Raw genomic sequence first — 21,094 nt, 5'->3', positions numbered from 1 at the left:
ATTACCAAATTACCCTTACATCTTCACACGTTAATGCATGTGAAGAAATATATATATTCGTCATGTAAGTTAGACAGAAAGAATTTGTTTTGACCTATGAAAAGTCACGAGCAATAAATTAATCGAGACTAAATATCAAATATCATTAAAGTTTTTTTAGTAATATCAACAAATTAAGTAAATTTAATTAAATTAAAAATGTATATATTTGTTAAATAAGTTTTGAAATAATAAAAAATGTATGTGAAATTATAGGGAATGTGAGGAGAGGAAGTAAGCGTAACAAAATGTAGATGAAGAAAGAAGAAGGTTAAGCGTTAGATTAAAATATGAGGGAGAGCGAAGCGCAGCACAACGGAAGGTTGAGAAACAACGGACTGTGATCTGATAATTAAACAAAAGTTTATATAGTGATTGGCATTTGGTTGTTGCAGCAGCAGCAGCAGCAGTGATATGATGGATGTGACAACTCCATAAATGCATCTGATATGACAATCACTCTTTGTCATTCACCTCTCTCTTACACACAAACTGTTGTGGGCCGTCAGATGACTCAGGTTAGGGTTACCACATCAAGGCGACACGTGTCACAAACCCATATTCCACAGAGTGTGTGTGTGTGATTTGGAGGTTTGAAGAAGTCGCAGTTACGTTGTTGCTGTAAATGTTTTTGTTTCTTGAAAGAGCAGAAGAAGAAGAAGAAAGAAGAGGAGCAGGCACTGATTTCCACGCTGTGTTTTTATGCCTTCTCTCTCTCTCTCTCTCTCTCTCTCTGTGTCTGCTCACACTGCTGCCTCTGCATGCATGCCCATTGCCCCCCAACACACACACACACAATACATCAAATTTGATGTGGTGGATGAGATGGGATTCTAAGTTCATCAAAGGAGCTTGCAGGATGAATGACTGATTATGACTCCATTGGATTAAATATGAAATAGGATAAAATTTAATGAATTTTTTGAGTTTTTGAATATTTTTTATTGTTTGAAAAATGATAAATATATATTTTTTCATATTTCATTAATTATGTAAATTTTGGATGGAGATTTAAAATTGTCTTCGCCGTTGTTGAATTTTCTTAAGAAAACTTAAAATTATAAAATTCTGAACAAAGTGGATGAAAATTTTGAAAAATTGAAACAAAAAATTATTCACTTTCATAAAAGTTTTAAAACTTAATAAAATTATAATTTTTAGTCCACAAGAAAATTTTGGTCGTTTACCATATTAAATTTAGGGTAAATTACAACAACCTCCCCTGAGGTTTGTCATACTTACCAGCACCCCTTCAATGTTTGAAAAATTATAAATACCACCCTGATGTTTGAAGAAATTATATAACTTTTGGATGCAGGTATGAAATTATCAACTTTGTCCTTACTGTATTTTTTATTTTTTTTCACAAAAAATTAAAAACTTCCAAAAATATCAAATAGGGAGGATTAAAAAATTATTAAAATTTTTTTTTAAAAAAATAAAATTATAATTTTAATCCATAAGTGTATTTTGATCAATTCATCATAAAAATAAATGAAAGCCTAACGGATTGAGCTTTTAAACAACCGTTAAAATCAAGGTAATATTAGTAATTTTCAGATAATAAAAGAATATTCGTAATTATGCAAATCTTCAGAGGAGGTCTTTGTAATTCACCCTAAGATATATAGAAATTAAGCAGTTATTAAAATCAGAGGGTATTGATAATTATTCAAACAATAATGGGCTATTTGTGGTTACGTCAAATTTCAGGAGAATTTGTTGTAATTTACCCTAATATTTATAATTTTAATTGGATCGCCAATGGACAACCATATTTTATAATAAATTATGGATAAGGGTGGATTTGTAAACAACCTCTAGTAAATATTGCTCGTGCGAATGATAAATTAGGTGTACTATTTTAAATTATGTTACATCTTTTATTTCAATTAACATACAAACTTCATCCGTAAAAATAACATCATTGATTTCATTTTAAGAAATTTCTTTATATACGACGAGAAATATTATTTAATTTTTTTATGTGGTTATAATTATATTAATTATCAAAATTAAAATAATTTAATATAGAGGCCAATATATATATGAATTGATATTAAAAAGAAAAGAGATGGTGATGTTAATAGTGTATGAATGAAAGCAGCACTGGTTTTGGGTCATTCTCTTTGCCTCTCTTTCTTTCCTTTCTGCATAAAAACTGACTCAATACACCTCTCTAAAGTACAGTACTTATAAAGATTGTCTGCATCTCATGGCCCCATTCCCTCTTTTCATTTATGTTTATTAGTTGCCGTTATCCTTACATGTATATAATAAATAATATTTTATTTTTATTTATAATAATATATTTTGTATTAATTAAAAAAGCATAAAGAAAGAAAAAATAATTAATTTATCAATTAATATAAAATTTAAAAAATCGAATGGATTAACTATTTTATCAATTGAAGAGCTTTTTGACTTCACCAAAAACTTAATGTGATGATTTTTCATTAATCACCGTTTGTGAGTATGAAGGATCTTTTCTCTTTATATATATATATTTTATTATTTTTATTATTAAGGGTCCATCTCGGCGACTTAATGTATATTGGCTAATGCGGGTGTTTGTCTATTCATATAATAGTTATATATTTAGTTCCCTAATAATTTGTTGTTTCTTTGACTTGTTTGTTTTGAATTATTGATGTATTAAAACAGTTTTTCGATTTGATGAATCGTATTTATACTAATATAAAAAATAAAGGCCCATACACACTCACAAACGGTGGGTAATGACACATTTGCACCAAAAATTTGTGAAGTAAAAAATGCTTTTCAACTGATAAGATAACTAACTTTATCAACTTTTTAAATTTTACATTAACTAATAAATTAGTTTTCTTTTCTTTCTTTCTTTCCTTATTTTTTGAAATGTAATGTATTGAGTTATATATTTTACTCTTATTGATAATATATTTTAAAATATGAAAGATTATTTATTATACGTACACAAGTACAACGTGCACAACAACTAGTACTTTATTCATATATATAATATAAAGAAATTTACTAAAAATAGTGTCTTTTAATTTATTTTGTTCATACATATTTAAAACTAATTTATCTTACAATTTTTTTATAAATAATTTATTTATTTTATTTAATTATATAAATATAATAAAAATTTAAATTATACACGTACATCGAGTATGCTTTATTACATAACAATGGGTCATTTAATTCGATCATTTAATATAAATCTGTAAAAGGATAAATATAGCTTTTTTGTCGCCTTTGAATGAGTCAAAGAAGATGTGTGTACCCCTAAATCTAATGTTTCAGTTCTTGGTCGTATATATACATATGGGCCCCACTCCCTGTAAAAATCTAATTTTCATTTTTACTATATATCTAAAAATACATGCCTTATTTAATTTAACATTTTCCCTCATAAATTTAATAAAAGAATTTGATATATAATAAGTATTTAATTTAATTGAATTCTCTGTATCAGATTTCACTCAGGTCAGACAATTGAGGTCTAATAAATATTGGTGGTATTTCTATCTTAGTATCTTGATTGATTTTATTTCAAATTATGTTACGCTGAGATTTTTAACTAAATAACGATAAAATGATAAAAATGGACAGAGAAATAATAATATGAAACGAGTATTTATGTGGTTCGAAAACAACGACAAATATATATAATTTTTGACATGATAACAAACACTCTCGATCTAATATAATTTTTTGCATAAATTAATTAATTTTTTATTTTTTATTTTTTATTATTATGATTTATTTATAATTATATTAATATATTAATTGAATAAAAAATTATTATAATTTATTAGTTATTATATTTAATATACAGAGTGAGCGGACGTAAAGTGAGATGGGGGCAAATGCGGATTGGCGGGCGAAGGGGGTGAAAAAGAAAAACAGGGGCGGGGTGGCATGCAAGTGCAACTGGTAGTAATCGGCAGTGAGAATGGGGGAGGGGGGGCCTACGTACGCCCGACAGGCGTGGGGTTGTCCAGTCTTGTCAACTTCAATTTTTCATTACTTCCTGCTGCTGCTGCTGCTCTTTGTTAAGGAAATTTTCACCTTCCATTTCAATAATTTCTGCTCTTTTTTCACCATCCCCACCCTCACCCTCTTCACACTCAACTATTAGGTTATGGACTTTGAAGGTTGTCTGGTTGTAGCAATGATTTTTTGGGTTAATGAGAAATGATGTTGTACTCAACAATAAATGTTGAAAGTATTCAATTTCAATTGACGATTTTAAAAAATATAATAAATTTATAATCGTGTAAAAATATATTTGAATAGTTTGTTTGAGGTTGTTTATAAAGAGCCCTTCACTGCACCGTCGCTATTTTAGAAGTTCTAGATGGTACCGCGTGTCACTCCATCGAGGGCCAATTGAGGATATGTGAATGATCCGATTCGATCCGCACAAAAGGATGTAGATTCGAAGTTTAATTTAAGTATTTGAAGGGTTGAAAAAAAATTCCACTGTTGTTACTCATATCAAATTTAATTTTAATAGATGCTTAGGAATTTCAATAATTTGATTGTTATTGAAAAAATCTGATCTACTAAGGAAAATAAAGTAAAGTAAAATAAAATGGCCTCGTGCTAGTGATAATTGCTTCTTTGTTTTCTTTAAAAGTAAAAAGTCAACTAGAAGATATTTCTCTACAGAAAAAGGCAACTAAGGGGTTTATTGGAATTACAAATTTAAAAGTTCAATGTCCAATGTTGTTGTAACTTTGACAATATTGTCCCAATCACATTGAGGAAAAATTTGGTTTTTTTCTTTTTTAATAAATTAAAGTTATGTTAAAATTAAAATTGTTGTGACCATCTAAATGAACTTAATTCTTATTTTTTTATTTTTTATTAAAACTCGTTGAGACATTACACAATTTGAATGCCGCATTTTTTATTTTTTATTAAAACTCGTTGAGACATTACACAATTTGAATGCCGCAAAATGCAGCAGGAATTTACCCGAATCTCTATTTAAGAATTGAACCAATTCTCACTGGATCTAACATTATATTTTTTATTTATATTCATCGACATTCAAGTGAAGAACTAGTGACTTCACCACGTGACAAATCGAATAAAAAACTTGAAAATCTTAACCTTTTTATTTCCTCTTTAATTGTTTTGAGTGAGAGGACTAATTATAATACTATAACAATGAACTAAAAGCATTAATCAACAATCCAAAATAATCAACTATCAAAAAATAACTCTACATCAACCATTCTTGCTACACAACTCCATCAATTCCTTTTACCTATCCATTTCAATTCTACGGAAAATTATACACCTCCTGTTACAAACAAAACTATGGTATTCAAACATCAAGCTATTTGGAGACAGAAATCTGTATTTAAACATTTAAATGTAATACAAATATTCATCTTCTCTGTAATGCTGAACAAACGTTTTCGATGGACGCTCAAAATTCCGTCTGCTGCATGAGCTAATCCGTTCACTTTCTCACGTTTCAAAGAATAGCCCAGAACTTCTTTCTGCAGAACAAGACTTGTTCGGTTTTCTTCTGGGCGTTTTCGAGAAAATGCAACTTTGTATCCCAGAGAAACTTTGGAGCGAGATCTCTAACTCTTGTGATGACGCTTTTATCTTCGCCCCTGATGATAATGTATCCCTGCATGTAAAGACAGCCATGAAATTGTGTGTTTGCAGTGTGTAAAGACGAAACCAGGATGAGTAGTTGCATCAGAATTGTAGCTGAACATGGAAAATTTTCAGAAGATAAACCCAAGAATGTCGTTTTCATTTTCTCCAACTTTCCTCCACTGCAGATGTAGCCTATGCTGCTCTGCTCGTGTATATAGTGGAGTGGTTGCATGTACAAACATCTCTTGGAGTCATTCACAAGGAACACAACATCAGAAGATGTTGCGAAGAATTAGTTGCTTAACATCCTTCTAAATCCAGAGTTCCTAAGATTTCATTGTTGGCTCTAAACTATGATTCATATGCTAATAAGTATAAGCAACAGTCCTTAACCTCATCCCAGTGCAATGTCGCTTTGACTGTTATCAATTCTGTGGCAAATTATTTGTCGGGTTACACGAGAATTATTGAATGACATGAAAAATCTAGATTATCTTCATTAAATTATTTGCTGACGGTCCCAAGTAAGAGTTACTGACCCGAGGCCGTAATATGCGATCCATCTCCAGCATGATATCCTCAAGTAAGCAACCAGCTTCACGATTTTTGTAATGAGAGAAAAGACGATTCGAATGCAACAGATCATAGGAGCGGGGGTATGTCGAGAATGGTTCACACCTGCAAGCACAAGTACCAGTTTTGGTATCATTTTCGCTAATGGGAATAACCGCAGAATGGTTGTATCTTAAGCTTACCAATCATGAAAAGCACCTATCAAGCCGCGATCGTAAATAGCAGATAATGTATTATTCATGCTTACAGGAACTACATTCATAACCCAAACAGGCCATGTGCTCAAAGCAACTGCAAATCCCCCAAGGAAAGCACTCATGTCCATGACATTTCGTACTTCCTTCTCTTCAACGTCCATCAGTCTCCAGTAATGACGAACTTGGTCCTGCCAGTAAATTGTGTCTAACAAGAAATTTTCTCGACTGATGCCTGCACTAAATACATGAGCCATGGTTGACCAGACCTTTCTTATTGGACTCAATGATCAAAAAGAGTCAAGGATAGCACATTTTAGTGCTCTAAAGAAATAAAAGAGCAGAACCAAAAAAGTTTTGCATCATAATGCCAACAGATATTATTAAAATACTAGTAAGTGGAAGTGGAAACTTCTGTTGCTGCATGTCATATTACAACAGATGATATAACACTCTGAACAAGGTCCGCGATTATACTAGTCTGAGTAAGAACTAATGTTTTACAGGACCTTTGGAATCAGCATATTGCATACATCAGTGCATGCTTCTCTTCATCTATAGTCAAAAAGTGTGCCCAAGGAAATCTTTTGCGTACAACTCTTTTGAGGTGAACACTTTAGAATCTTTCCAACATTCACATTTACATGTGTAATAGCAAAAAGTTGGAGCAGTAAAAACTTTACTAGTTATCTGCGGGAGCTGACTGCATAATATTCTAAAACTTATATTACCTATAAAAGGTAATTTACTTTACGTACCTAGATTATTGAGGGTAGCAGAATACTCAGAGAGACGCTGTGGTTTTGGAGGGAGTTTCTGTGTAGCACGTTCTGCTATACAGTTTCTCAATGGTGTTTTCCATGATGGCGTAGTATCGTCTTTTGAGTCACATATACTGATAAGCTTCTGCAGTGCATTCTGCTGGAGGCATGAGTTGTTCTCTGGCTTAATCCAGATTGCTGTCTGCACTTGCCGGGCTATGAGTTTCCAGCACATTGCAGAAGTCAGATTCATCAACTTATCCCAGATCAAAGGGAACACTTTATCTTTTCTGTAAGCAGGAGGAGCTGAGTATACGAAATATCCATTTGATCTCAGTAGGCGATTGGCTTCTCTGATAAGAATGCCATCTGCATCCAGAAAAGGATAAATATATGATAATACTTGTGACTCTGATGGGGTCATGCTTGTCGTGTTCAATTTGTATATTTTGCAAGTGTAAAGTATCAAAAACAATAAACGCATTTAAGGTCACACGGGTACGTATGTGTTTCATATTCAGTGGTATTAAAACATAATTAAGCTACGCTTTCCAACAAAAGTTTCCCATATAAACAGCTGATGCAGAGAAAAACGCTCTGGTATTATGTCATTTGAACTGCAATTATGCTATACATCTCGTAAGTAAGAAAACGAACCATTCTCATGCCAATCAACACGACATCTGGAGCAATGGACCATCTCAAACGAATTGCTGGGATATGGTAGCTGTTTAGTGGATAAAGCAGAAATCATGGCACCAATTCCTCGTTCTAAAGCAAATTGAATTTGATTTTCATGGCCATCTTTAGGAGCAAAAGACATTGTTTCTATATGTAAGGGAAGAAGATAAGCTGAGAAGCTAGCAACTCCAGAACCAACATCTAAAACTTGAAATACCCCCGCAGAGAGAAGGTCCCCAGTCTCATTAGTTGTCAAATTTCCTAACCTGTAGCAGCAAAGGCCGCATCAAGTACGACATTTCCTTGCCCATACAGCAAAAACAAATACTGGTTTCAAACCAATTGGAAAATTCAAAGGTATAAAGCAAGAACGAAGCGCATAACAAACCAAGTAAAATAAGTTAAAGGAATTATCTGAAAATAAACTTTCATAATACTAAGAGCATCACATGTGCTTCATAATAAGCGTCTATAATTAAAAAATAATCAAAACAATTAAAAGCTGGAAGTACCTCTGGATGTACTCAGGAGCTCCATTCTTGAAATGAGTACCTCCACCTGGAAACCACCATAGTTGATCCTTCTTGTGCACCCAATTTTGCCCTCCTTTAACCGCTGCCAGACGGGTATGATTCACATTGCTTCGCCAAACATAGTCCCTACTAGTAGGCCACCTAATCGGTATCTTATAGTCAGCTGGTGGCGGCACCAGGCAAAACAACCGTTGACTAGGCGGAGGACAGTGCCTCTCCAGCTCCTCTTTCCTGGAAAGATCTAATTGTGGTAGTAACTCTTTGATGTAAGAAGGGTCATGGCAAGGAATATATTCGTTATACTTCGGAGGGCATATGTTCATCCCCGTTTCTGGGATCCTAAGTGGCACAGTCCTGTAAGTAAGACTAACTTTATTCGGAAATACACCTGCAAGCATACATATAAGAAGCATTAATGAGAAGAATATGCGTGTGCACCATAAGGCTATGAAGCAACAACTTTAAGTCAGTAATTCGTCGAGCACAAAATGGGAGTATCTGAAAGCATGAGCTCAACCTCGAATGGGCCAGATATTATCGGTGAGTTCCAGCACTAAACTTACATCTAAAATCAGTATATATCATATATCATCTTCAAGTTTCCATTATTTTTGCTCCTTTGAACTATAAACAAGTGCTTAAATTGCAAAGCAGACACCACATACCTTTAAATTCAAATTTACTGCAAAATCGAGACTATGAGGACATAACTGAGCTCCTCTTATCATTATTACAAGCTTGAACTTATATAAGAATTCCTATTCTTGACTGCTAACGTCCTAGAAACCCATTTCTGATAAAGATTCTTAGCAAAGATCAGAACTTTTTTCAAATTAATTAGCCAAAAGAAAATGCCATACTTCAATTACATACACTCAAAACCCAGAATTCATAAGATTTTTCTCATTTTCCACTATGTGAATAATTTACTGTAATAGAGAACAAGGTAGCATTAATTAGAGATTTTTTCATAAACAATACCAGAAATGTAGTATGTGTAAACTAACCAGAGGCTAGTGCTGAACCATTGGAGGCAGGGGGTTCGTTCTGTTGTACGCCCTGCTGAGAGAGTGGTACGTAGACGGAAGAAGAATTTTCGCCGAAGAGGGTGCCGGTGTAGAAAGAAGCGACCATGACTAAAAGGGCTATCATTATAAGTTGGCCCGCCTTCCAATCGAATGCTCTCATGTTTATAAACCCCACCATTGTTCTACCTCTATGTAGGTGTTTTTGTATGCGTATGTCTGAGTCATTGCGTTATAAACATAGTTAAAGAAGAGCTAAATTGAGAGACCATTGTTTAACAGCGGCAGATCCACAATGCGTGTGTCTCGTGTGGGTGTGTGCGTGTCTGTGAGAGAGAGAGAGAGGAAGAAGAAGAAGAAGGGCATGGCTAATCTTGGATTCTTGAAAAGCTGTTGATTTTAACGCCAGTGGGGGTCCGGATCGCAATTCCATAATAAGCTCTCCTGTTTCCATTTTGATGATTGATTATTATGATGATGGGTATTGTGTTTAATTCTCTTGGAAATTGATTCAAGAATTGTACTTTGAATAAAGTGAATGAACATTTAAACAGCATTTCTTATCCCAATTAACTGAACATTTTAATATTTTCTTGAATACTATCTACTAATATCAATACAAATAATTCATTTGTAAGCATAAGGTGGGTTGTTTAATGATGTTACTGCCATCCCACATTGGAACTTTATTTTATAAATAGCAAAATTAATGTCGTCGCCCCCAAGTTGAAGGACACGACCTTACTTGAACAGGATCTGTTCTATAGGCTCGTACCTCTGTATCCTTGAGTTCTAAGGAGACAGGAAACCAAGTCTGGTGGATGAATCATGGCTGCTCGACCAGAGCGTGATTAACATCTCCACAGTTCAGGTAGTTGAGTTGATGGAGCAGTAGAGGATCGTTCTCAGCTGGTTTAGGCCAGTTGGGATGGTCTTGCAGCTGTCTGACAGACTCATCAACTTATTTTTTGGTCCTGTGGTTATATGCCAGTATGTGTAATCTCTTTACTTCACAATTCTACTGTTCAAACATGCAAATCTATCTTTTGTTACAAGAACTTGTTTGTTATTACTCTCATATCCAGAGAAACTGATGACAGAAAATTTGCAAGAGTAAGATCAGCTCCCTACATCTAGTGCATTTCTAGACAAACACTCAATTATTGCATGTATTTCATCCATTTGCTGATGTGATCTATCTCCTGAAACGAAACCGTGAAACTTTCCTTTGACTTCTAAGCAGCTCCAACCAGGATGCCTCATCAAATTCATGTCCTTCATGGCACTCCTAACTTCTTCCACGTCGTTCCACCTTTCTAAGCTGGCTTGTACATTACTATAGAGCGTATAATAGCCAGCATTATCACTTTCCAACTCGAAAAGCTTTTGAGCTGCATATTGTCCAACTTTGTGGTCTTCATGAACTCTAGCAGCAGCCAGAAGTGCACCCCAGATACTACTGTCTGGCAAAGCCACTAGCTTCAGGATTGTTGATAAAGCCTCTTTAACCTTGCCGGATCGACCTAATAAATCCACGATGCAAGTGTAATGACCTAAATCGGGCTCAATGCCAAATTCCCATTTCATGGAATTTAAGGCTTCACAGCCTTTGTACAAGAGGCCGGAGTGGCTACAAGCAGATAGTAAGCTTAAGAAGGTAACACTATTTGGCTCTATTCCTTCAGCCTTCATCTGATGGAAAAATTCAAGCGCTTCAGAACCTAAACCATGTGTCCCCAAGCCCTCGATCATTGATGACCATGTTACAAGATCTTTCAAAAGCATTCTGTCGAAAGAAATTCTTGCAGAACGAATGTCTCCGCACCTAACATACATGTTCATAATAGAGGTCTCTAGTGATTGAGCACCTTCATCAGAGATGGAAAAGAAGTTTCTTATGAAGTATCCATGAACAGATTTGCCCAACCGTAAAGCGCCCAGATGCATACATGCAACAACGAGTGTTCTCATGTTTTCAGTCCTGGGCTGAATACCTACAGCTACCATTTGCTGAAACAGCTCAAGAGCCTTTTGAAGATGCCCATTTTCGGTCCATCCTGATATAATAGCATCCCAAGTACAATAGTTCCTGTGAGAGACTTCTCTGAACAATTTACTTGAGTTCTCCAAATCCCCGCACTTTGCATACATTTCCAACAAAATAGTCATCAGTATATCATCAAAAAGTCCAGTTTTTAGAGCAAGACAATGTATTTGTCTACCTTGACTAGGATATCTGCACTGTCCAAGCCCTGCAATGAGCACAGTAAGTGTCTCAATGCTTGGTTCTACTTCACGCCTCATTTTGCTCAAACAATCCGCCATTTTCACAGTCTTGCCTTTTGAAGAATATAAATATGTCATAATATTCCAAGAAACCACATCCCTCCTTGCATTTTCTTCGAAAAGAAGTTCTGAATCGGCTTCGCTACCAAAATCAGCATACATTTTCAAGATTGAATTTTTCAACGACTGATCTACCAAGGACCCAAATCTGATCACATAGCCATGTAACTGACTTCCTTCAACAATAGTAGAACACGTTTGCAACATCACAATCATTGTGACCTCATTAGGTTCGACTTCTTTCCGCATTTCATTAAACAATGCAAAAGCTCCATTGGTATTTCCTTCATAAGAAAACCCTGAAATCATTGATGTCCAAGAAACCAAATCTCTGTAAAGCATTTCGTTGAACAACTTCAAAGCATTTCCAGAGTACCCACTCTTCACATAAGCCTCGATCATCGTATTGCAGAAGTAAACATCAGATTCAAAGCCCATTTGCATTGCCACACAATGAATCATCTCGGCAGAATTTACACCACATTCAATCAACAGAACCAGTTTACTCAATATTGGAAATGTGTAACCATCACATGGAACACCCTTTTGTCTCATTAACTTATAGACAAAAACTCCTGATTCAACAAGCCCCGAATTTACATGGGCCTTGATCACTGAATTCCAAAGAAAACTGTTGGGTTCTTTCAAAGCCTTAAGCACTGACATAACGCTTCCAAAGTCATCAAATTGAACGTATAAAGATATCAACTTTGAAGCAAGTACAAAAGATAGTTCTTGCCCATCTGAGACTACAACTGAAGCATGGATTTGCTTCAGCATTAGAAGGCTTCTGCATGAATTTAGTACTGAAATTACAGAAGTGTGGTATTTTTGAATTTTCAAGTGATGGGGATTGAAAAATCGTAAACAGAACCTGTGGGCTGATGCATAAACATGCTTTGAAGATGAAGATAGATAACAAAAGTGATAAAGACGGAACCCATTGAAACGAAGAGAAGGAATATTGAAGATTAAGAAGGTTTCTTGAGGACTTCTGTGAGAACTTGAATGAAGGAGCTTTCTTTTCTTTGTTTTTCCCTCAGATTCTCTTAAAATAGACAACAATCACTAGTGTGTATAGTTTTTTTTTTGAGAAGATACTACATACACTAGTACAGTTAAGAACTCCTTAATAGACAGTTTTGAGAAAATACTATATACTCCTTAATCGACAGTTAAGAACTCGTTCCTCTTATATTGGGAAAGTGGGCACTCACAATCTAAGCAGTAATTAAATTGCCTCCCACATTGAGAGATTATGACATGGTCGAACTTTTACTTATTTGTTCCCCCGACAGCACAGGGCACGACCTTACTTGAACAGGATCTGTTCTATAGGCTCGTACCTCTGTATCCTTGAGTTCTAAGGAGACAGGAAATCAAGTCTGGTGGATGAACCCATGGCTGCTTGACCAGAGCGTGATTAACAGCTCCCTGGCTCGGGCGACTGAGCTTGTCTGGAACAGTAGAGGATCGTTCTCAGTTAGCTTGTGCTGGCTGGGATGGTCTTGCAGCTGTCTGACAGACTATCCAATCTTTTTGCTCTTTTATTCATCCAAACAATCCTTCTACACATGGCTTTGGGCAGGTTTGTGTTGAAAATCTGCCAAGAAATCAGATTTCGATGTAAAAATTTAAGCTGGGATGTGAGCAGATGTTGATGTGTTGTAGAAAGAAAAGAATTACTTCTGCTGAGAAGTTTTATCACATTTTGGGATAACTTAAAAAATCAAAATAGGACTGATATGCTAGAACAGTAAAGAATACGAGAGGTGTTGAATGTTGATCATGTCTGCATATTTCCTTGCAAGGTTAGACTTCCATCAAGATTCAAGCAGCAGTAGCAGAGATCATTATAGTCTTATGATATTGTTGCAGAGATTCATACATCATCTTTGTGATACTCAAGAATTTGAACCAACCCCTTACATCAAATTCCAAATATAGGAGTCATTGCACTTAAAATTAAGACACAACGAGAATAATGGTCATCAACATAAATGTCTGAAGAAGGACAAAAGAAAAACCTGCATGGTCTTTCACGAATCTAGTATGTTCTTTCCTTTCAAAGTAACAACTTCAGCGTGGAAGTGCGTGCTTGTGTTTTTAGTTTTTGTAGGTGCATCTCTTTCCATACATTTAAATAATATATATACAGATAGATAGATAAACAGAGACAGTATAAGAGTGAGCTGACCTTTTTAATAAATTTGGCGATATTTGCTAGCCATTAATTCTTGCTTACTCCAAATATAGAGACCACAATCTTCTCCAGCAAACTTCTTGCCGAAGTTCCGGTTTGTCTGAAGACTATGAAACCCGACACCGCAACTAAGATTTTCCGGGCCCTCTTGGCTGCAGGTAGAAAACCCAGATTATTTTCCACAGAACAGTATAAATCGGTACCCACAGAAACGACGGACGCGGTGGTGATAGGCGCCGGGGTGGTGGGGATAGCGGTGGCGCGTGAGCTTGCCATGAAACTCGCCAGAGAAGTATTAGTGATAGAATCGGCGGCCACTTTCGGGACAGGCTCGAGTTCTCGCAACAGTGAAGTCATTCATGCTGGCATTTATTACCCTCGCAATTCTCTCAAGGTATTTACTCTCATCTCTCGGATAAAATATAACATAAAGTTCTTGCTATTGATATATATTGGATCCAATTCGTCATCATATTCGAGTTTGTGTAATCTTAGCTTTGTAGTAAATTGTCCAATCTTGATTTCCATTCTGAATCTGATTGACCTCTGGGCTACAAACAGTTGATTCTTGAACTCTGATTTGCTTTGGAGGCTTACACTTTGGCTGTATAGAGAAGGGAGCAATTCCTATCAATGAATTTCATAAAATGTTACCTTGAAGAATCTTGCTCAAACTACCATAGTTCACTGTTTTGGCAATTTCTTGAAACTCTTATAGCGAGAAACGCGGATCCGAAACTTCTTTTGCAGGCAGCCTTCTGTGTTAGAGGGAGGCAATTGCTGTATAAATATTGTGAAGAACATCATATTCCACATAAACAGATTGGCAAGCTCATAGTAGCCACTGGATCTTCAGAAATTTCCAAGTTGGATTTGCTGATGACCCGAGGAATTGAAAATGGAGTGGAAGGCCTAAGGATGATGGATGGTCATGAAGCTACACGAATGGAACCGGAGTTGCAGTGCCTGAAAGCTCTACTATCCCCTGCTTCAGGGATAGTTGATAGCCATTCATTTATGCTATCGCTGCTGGTATTGCTTTTTATCCTATTATGTCCAAAATTTATGTAAAAAAGGGGAAAAACCAACTTTTTTGTCAATGGTTTGCCATCTTTTAGAGTTATTATATGCATATTGACAGGAATATAGCATTTAGGGGGAAGCTGAGAACCATGGAGCAACTTTCTCTTACAATACTACTGTAACTGGTGGTAAATACGATGGCGACCGTGTCAAGCTTTACATTTCTGACAGCCAGGCTCTTAGGAACTGGGATTGGAAGTCTCCATTGAAACCAGATCTAATTCTTAGTCCCAGAATTCTTGTGAATTCTGCAGGCCTGGGTGCCCTGGCTCTTTCTAAGCGAATCCATGGCCTAGATAATGGAATTATTCCGAGACCCTACTTTGCCCGTGGTTGCTATTTTACATTATCAAATGTTAGATCGCCTCCCTTCCAACATTTGATTTATCCTATACCTGAAGATGGTGGCCTCGGAGTGCATGTTACCTTGGATTTAAATGGCCAAGTCAGATTCGGTCCTGATGTTGAATGGATCGATGGTGTGGATGACATTTCAAGCTTCCTCAACTTGTAAGGTTTTATTTGATACTGTGTTATAGGGACAAAATACCCCTTTTTTGTTAGGTCATCCTGTCCGAAGAACAAACTTAGGACTTAGGAGGAGCAGATAAGTTTTCAGTTAAATCCATTAAGTTCACTTTTAAGAATTTTGCGTGGTAACTTCATCTTATTTCCATATGGTGCAAAGACCAAACTTGGCATGAGTGTCTGGTTGAATAAATTCTTCCCTATTTAACATTCATGGCACATAATTGAGTGATTTTTTGTTATGCTTGTAGGAAAAGATAGTGGGTTCTTGAGAAAGCACAGACATGGCTAACAAGAGAGTGTTAGACTCTAAACTTCTTATGATCATCTTGCGTATTTGTTGGTGAGATAAGTACCAGTTCTGTCATAAATCATCTTATCTTATGCATGTATGTTCTGTCACAAGGTTTGATTATTCTGTGCCTGGAGATCGCGCAAACCGGTTTTATCCTGAAATAAGGAAGTACTACCCATACCTTAAGGATGGATCATTGGAGCCTGGCTATGCTGGTATTCGACCGAAACTTTCTGGGGCAAAGCAGGGTCCAATTGATTTTGTAATACAGGTGACAGCATGTTTCGTTTTATGGTTGAATGGACATTCTTGATCTTGTGTCAGAAATTCACTCTCTTCAAAATTCTGTTCACTCTGCAGGGAGAGGAGATTCATGGCATACCAGGCCTCATAAACCTTTTTGGTATTGAATCACCTGGCCTAACTTCATGTCTCGCCATAGCAGAGCATGTTGCTGCCAGATTATCAAGATGATTCTCTTTTCATTTTAAATTTCAATAAATCATCAAGATAATTCATTTTGGGAGTATGCAAAGAGCATCGGATGTTGATAGACTGTTATGAGTTCTGCAGGTTACTTAAAATCAAGGCTGCACCGCTGAATTTATAGAATGTAGATCCTTGTTTAATTCTCAGTACAAACAGCTATACAGCTCTGAAGTATGATCCATACTGTCGCAAGCAATGCTTGAGCTCGAAAAAATTAACCAGAGGGATAAGAGCAAAAATCTTGTGTGCATCATCAGTTTGGTTTTCCTGAATTCACACAATTGTAGCAGGTTTTGTTATTGTCTGTCTAAATTAAGTCCTACATGCTCATCAGCAAGATAGATTTAGCGCTTTCTTTCCTGCCGCCACTTGTACACGGGTCCAGAGGTTGGAGAAACAATTTCATCTTCGCGCAGTTTTCGTTTCCTGCCCTTCTTCTGTCCCAGCAAAGCATTTAAATGATTAGCCCAAACAAGCATATCAAAAAACACTAAGTAATTAACGTACGTTTTCAGACTATCAGTACCTGCAATTCTTTCTGCATTGCCATGTCCATGTATATTTTCTCTAGCTCTTTCACTCGGCTTTTTCTAGCCTCTAGCTCCCGGTAAGAAGCAGCTGTCTTCCTGCACAAGAGCCATATGTATTGCACACTATGAAATGGAGGGGGGGGGTCACACAACCAATGCACACAGCACATGCACGTAAATAACCTTTAATGGACATTTTATACCTCAATTAGTCATCTTTTATACATTCTGTTGGCAAACAGTTCAAGATATGTGAATCTTGTGTGTGATTACACGTCACTTAGCTTGTTTAGCATTCCTTTTCAATCGGATTCCAATTTTTCCCAAGTCCGAAATTCAGGCATTACCATGATACATCTAAATTGACCAGATAATATCATTTTGTAATATAGCATAAGAATTGGCTGTGCCTGCTTTCTTTCAGGATATCGAAATAAAGAAGGCGATAAGAAAAGAAAAGGATAAAATTCAATAGAACAATACCTTTTGACATCTTTAGGCAAGTCTTCAAAAGTGAGGCTTTCTCTGTTTTCTGACACCTTTGCTCGTATTTCTCTTGCTTCATCCCTAGAAATCAAATAAACAACTAAAGTCATTTAACTAAAAGCAACCGGTGCTTGAATTGTTCACAGTAAATTCTTCACGTTTCCAAATTCAACCTTTAAACATAAGAATACAGACAGTAAGCTAGAAAATATTATTTATGGAAAAAATATTGTCAATGATAGCAAAACAGCATGCTAATATACACATGAAATGCAATTCTAATCATTTTAAAAAAGAATTTAAAAAAAAAAAGTAGTCTTGACACATGACACCGCACTCAATGGCTCATCAAATGCTCACAAGGGAGCATGTGGCTACCGACCATCGCAATACTATTCTACAATTGTTAACGTCGAATAAGGAACATCTCAGCAAGATATTGGCTGAATGCTCTATACATATCAGTAGCAAACCAGGGAAGTCCCTGATTCCAATCAGATCAACAATGGTGAAGAATAATAAGTAGCAATATATTCACTGATCTGCAATCCCAATCAGTATGGAACCAGGTCAATGTCACTGATTCAGATCAAATCACTAAAAACTATAGAGAATGGTAAACTCAGAACTATATTTACTGAATCTTCCATATGAATATATACTGAACCAGGACTAGGTAATGATCCGATCAAAACAAAGTCTGTACTTTTGTCACTTTTAAGGGTAAATGTTGAGCTCCATGAACTCAAGTAGCAGTTTTACAAATTCCAAGCTGTGCTACCTGACACTCGAACACTTGAAACAGCATTTTGGTTTTCTTATTTTAATGCGTTAGATCTTCTTTCTAAGACAATAAGTGTGAAAGCAAAACTTTTAGAAACCTAAACTCATCAATATGTCAAACTCGTGGGAATAGGATGTATCTCGGTGCAACCACATCATAAATTCATGCAGCATCTTCAGCCTTAAATCAACTTCAGTATTGCATTTGATTTAAATCCAAGAATCCCTAATGTATCAAGAATCACCAGGAAAAATGTAATTCCTCACCTGTCTTCAGCAAAATACACGTGTTTGCCAGAAGAGTTGTTGTCAAGACAATGCAACATACCACTCAGCTTTTCAATTTTCTGCATAGAAACCAATCTTAAAACAATGCATCTGGAAGGCAGCTCTCTCAAGTTTTGAAATGATAAATAGACCTGAAACTGTAAAATTAGAACCTTTTTTTCTGCTTGAAGTTTCTGCAAAATATATCCAATATCTTGAGTCTTCATCAACATAAGCTCTTCTTTAGTGTACTTGTTTGCTTCACTCCTTTAGCATTCAAGTAATATTCAATAATATCAGAATGCAATTTTAGAGACAATACAAAAAATACCCTCGAAATCAAATAAAATCTGCTATCTTACTCCAATCTGTGGACTCCATTTACAGTTTTGGTTTTAATCATCTTGAAGTAGAACTCATCGGGGTTCCTAAAAGCCGCTTTTTCTTTAAGTTTCTGTAAGGCAAACAACAAGTGTAAACATACTTCATAACTTTCAGATACTTCCCCAGAACAACAAAAAACAGAGTCACAAAGTTACCTGCAAAGCCTGCTCCTTCTTGTGGTAGGCTCGCGCACGCTCGACATAATCCTTATGCTTTTCAAGCAACCCAAATTTCTTTCTTGCATGCCTGGCATAAACAAGATACCATTGAAGAAATTAAGCCCAGATATACACATACACACAAACACAACCAATACTCAAAAGACTCGAATCCATGATCAAATAAACAAAGCCGGGAACATAATATTAGCTAAAATGAAAGGAAAGAAGGAAAAAGAAAACTCACGGCTGAGCGCGCTCCTTATGAGCTTTTCTTGGAATAGCATTCCTTAAAGACGACATCTTTATGCGCCTATCACATAAGTTTCAGAACAAAAATCAAATCAAATTCAAGAAACCAGTACCAAGAAAACCCACTTCAGGAATAGATAATATCCTTGCAGAAATCATAACTTTCAGATTTCCAAGGTAAAACAGCAAAAGTAATCCCTACTATCGACCAGCGAAAATACTTCGTATTCACATGGAACGGAAAGATCACAAACCGCGAAAAAATAAAATAATAGCTTACTTGGTGAGAAATCTTCTGGAAGACGCAAAAGTTAGCACTCAAAGCCGCCGCCGCCGGTGGGGAGCGTCGGAGGAGGAGGTGTAGTCGATATAGCAGTTGCAAATTGCTCTCCTCCTGTGAAGAAAAATAGTTAATATTATTGATGGGCCTTCCAGTCGGGCCAGGCCCAACAATATAGAAACCCAATTTGGGCTAATTAGGGTATGATTTAATGAGTACATATGCTCTTCAATTTGCCCTACTTGTGATTTTATGTGAGAATTGGATTAAATAATTTTGATATATTTATTTTTTTTATAATATAAGATGTCGATTAAAATCAAGGGTTTAGTACTGGGTTTCATTTTTCTTTTTCTTGATTGAATTTGGATAATTTATTATTATAAACATAATATTGGAAAACCTTCGAGCATGTCAATAGCCTCATTCAACTATAGTCTTGCCGAGAATAATTTATTTATATATAAAATAATAAATATATCACCCTTAAGCTAATTTATGATAAAGAAATGATTTTATTTATCATAAATTGGCATAATAATTTTTACGAACAAATTTAAATTACAAATAGTGTTTTGTTTGGATCAGGTTCAAAGTCTATAAGAGACACCCATATTTGATTTCGAAATAAGAGTCGAGAATCAATTTTGATCCTCCTAAAAAAACAAAATCAAATATAAAGGCCACATGTGATGAACTAATTGGTTCACTTCGGCGTTGGGCCCAAAATGTAATGGGCCTTACCTCATGCAATTAATAATAAAATCCAGAAGTTATTATAATAAGTTTTTTTGGGTAAATGTAAGTTTTATTAATAAAACAAGATTGTAAAGTACAACAGTGCTCAACTGGTGGTTTGTCCCTCGACAGGCCAAGGAATACGTCATAATCCATATAACGCATATGAACTAATAGAACGAGATAAATTAACACTGACAATCATCTGTCTAATATTTTCCACAATGATGGTGGCTATGATGCTTGGTGGTCGCTCCGTATGCTCAAAGCTTCTCAAATTCCATTTTCTCCAAATGTGGTAAATGCAAGCAGCAAGGAGTGCATGATAAGCCAAGTTAATGATATGTTTTCCTCTCAATTTCTTTGCAGCCCACTCAACGTCCTATGGCCACTCTCTATTAGGCCATTCAAATCGAACAATTTGTCGAATTGTTGTCAGACATCTTTTGGCATAACGACATCAAAAGAATAGATGAGTATGTGTCTCCATTGCGCCCTCATCACATAATATACAGGCGCCTAGGTATGATAGTCATGGTTTATCAAATGTGGATAGTTTCCCAAAAATCACAAGTCATAGGATGAAATTATACTTGGGGATCTTTAGGGAACTCGAGAGTATTGAAGAGCAACCTACTTTGGGTCTCGGTGGGTCCAATAGCCTGTAAAGAGATGCAGCTGTGGGTCATCCCTTCTCAAATCGTCAAATAATGTGATCTGTCTCGCTATGAATTATTGGCAATTCATGCAAAATCTTCAAGCACTCAATGTCCGTAATGAGAGGCCAATGTTATTGTTCCTCCATAATAACGCTGCTGAGCTTGTCCACCGTCCGAAGCCCAAGCAGACGTGGACC

The 21,094-nt window shown here is 35.9% G+C and overlaps 4 protein-coding genes and 2 non-coding genes across 7 annotated transcripts; 3 read left to right on the top strand and 3 right to left on the bottom strand.

Moving 5' to 3' along the window:
* Positions 1-5,216: 5,216 nt before the first annotated feature.
* LOC105159879 (putative methyltransferase PMT7) lies at positions 5,217-9,971 on the bottom strand. Its single transcript, XM_011077090.3, has 7 exons — positions 9,399-9,971; positions 8,371-8,779; positions 7,835-8,124; positions 7,175-7,546; positions 6,405-6,651; positions 6,189-6,327; positions 5,217-5,677 (listed from the first exon to the last, which is right to left on the bottom strand). The coding sequence occupies exons 1-7, from the start codon at positions 9,595-9,597 to the stop codon at positions 5,516-5,518; spliced, it is 1,818 nt and encodes a 605-aa protein (XP_011075392.1). The 5' UTR covers positions 9,598-9,971; the 3' UTR covers positions 5,217-5,515.
* A 180-nt stretch (positions 9,972-10,151) lies between these two features.
* LOC148788236 (small nucleolar RNA U3) lies at positions 10,152-10,370 on the top strand. The gene has a single exon (XR_016065396.1). It is a non-coding gene; the product is annotated as a small nucleolar RNA U3 (small nucleolar RNA).
* A 90-nt stretch (positions 10,371-10,460) lies between these two features.
* On the bottom strand, positions 10,461-14,098 carry LOC105159878 (pentatricopeptide repeat-containing protein At4g35130, chloroplastic-like). The gene is made up of 2 exons (XM_011077089.3): positions 13,960-14,098; positions 10,461-13,365 (listed from the first exon to the last, which is right to left on the bottom strand). The coding sequence occupies exon 2, from the start codon at positions 12,540-12,542 to the stop codon at positions 10,536-10,538; it is 2,007 nt and encodes a 668-aa protein (XP_011075391.1). The 5' UTR covers positions 12,543-13,365; positions 13,960-14,098; the 3' UTR covers positions 10,461-10,535.
* LOC148788235 (small nucleolar RNA U3) lies at positions 13,069-13,290 on the top strand. The gene has a single exon (XR_016065397.1). It is a non-coding gene; the product is annotated as a small nucleolar RNA U3 (small nucleolar RNA).
* Positions 14,041-16,487, top strand: LOC105159876 (FAD-dependent oxidoreductase family protein). 2 transcript variants are annotated; one of them, XM_011077085.3, is made up of 5 exons: positions 14,041-14,359; positions 14,716-14,997; positions 15,122-15,558; positions 15,983-16,142; positions 16,232-16,487. In XM_011077085.3, the coding sequence occupies exons 1-5, from the start codon at positions 14,075-14,077 to the stop codon at positions 16,343-16,345; spliced, it is 1,278 nt and encodes a 425-aa protein (XP_011075387.1). In that variant the 5' UTR covers positions 14,041-14,074; the 3' UTR covers positions 16,346-16,487. The 2 variants fall into 2 exon arrangements, with proteins under 2 accessions (XP_011075387.1, XP_011075389.1); XM_011077087.3 differs by having other exon boundaries at positions 14,222-14,359; positions 14,527-14,997.
* EDA14 (embryo sac development arrest 14) lies at positions 16,446-19,656 on the bottom strand. Its single transcript, XM_011077088.3, has 9 exons — positions 19,501-19,656; positions 19,216-19,281; positions 18,966-19,056; positions 18,789-18,880; positions 18,600-18,693; positions 18,427-18,506; positions 17,374-17,457; positions 16,887-16,986; positions 16,446-16,797 (listed from the first exon to the last, which is right to left on the bottom strand). Exons 2-9 carry the CDS (start codon positions 19,269-19,271, stop codon positions 16,705-16,707), a joined length of 690 nt encoding a protein of 229 aa, XP_011075390.1. The 5' UTR covers positions 19,272-19,281; positions 19,501-19,656; the 3' UTR covers positions 16,446-16,704.
* Between the last annotated feature and the right edge of the window lie 1,438 nt (positions 19,657-21,094).

Source organism: Sesamum indicum, linkage group LG4, assembly GCF_026168435.1.
Source record: "Sesamum indicum cultivar Baizhima isolate 11 linkage group LG4, ASM2616843v1, whole genome shotgun sequence".
Classification (NCBI taxonomy): domain Eukaryota; kingdom Viridiplantae; phylum Streptophyta; class Magnoliopsida; order Lamiales; family Pedaliaceae; genus Sesamum; species Sesamum indicum.
The sequence above is the reverse complement of the archived record's forward strand: the minus strand, read 5'-3'. Positions and strand labels throughout refer to the sequence as shown.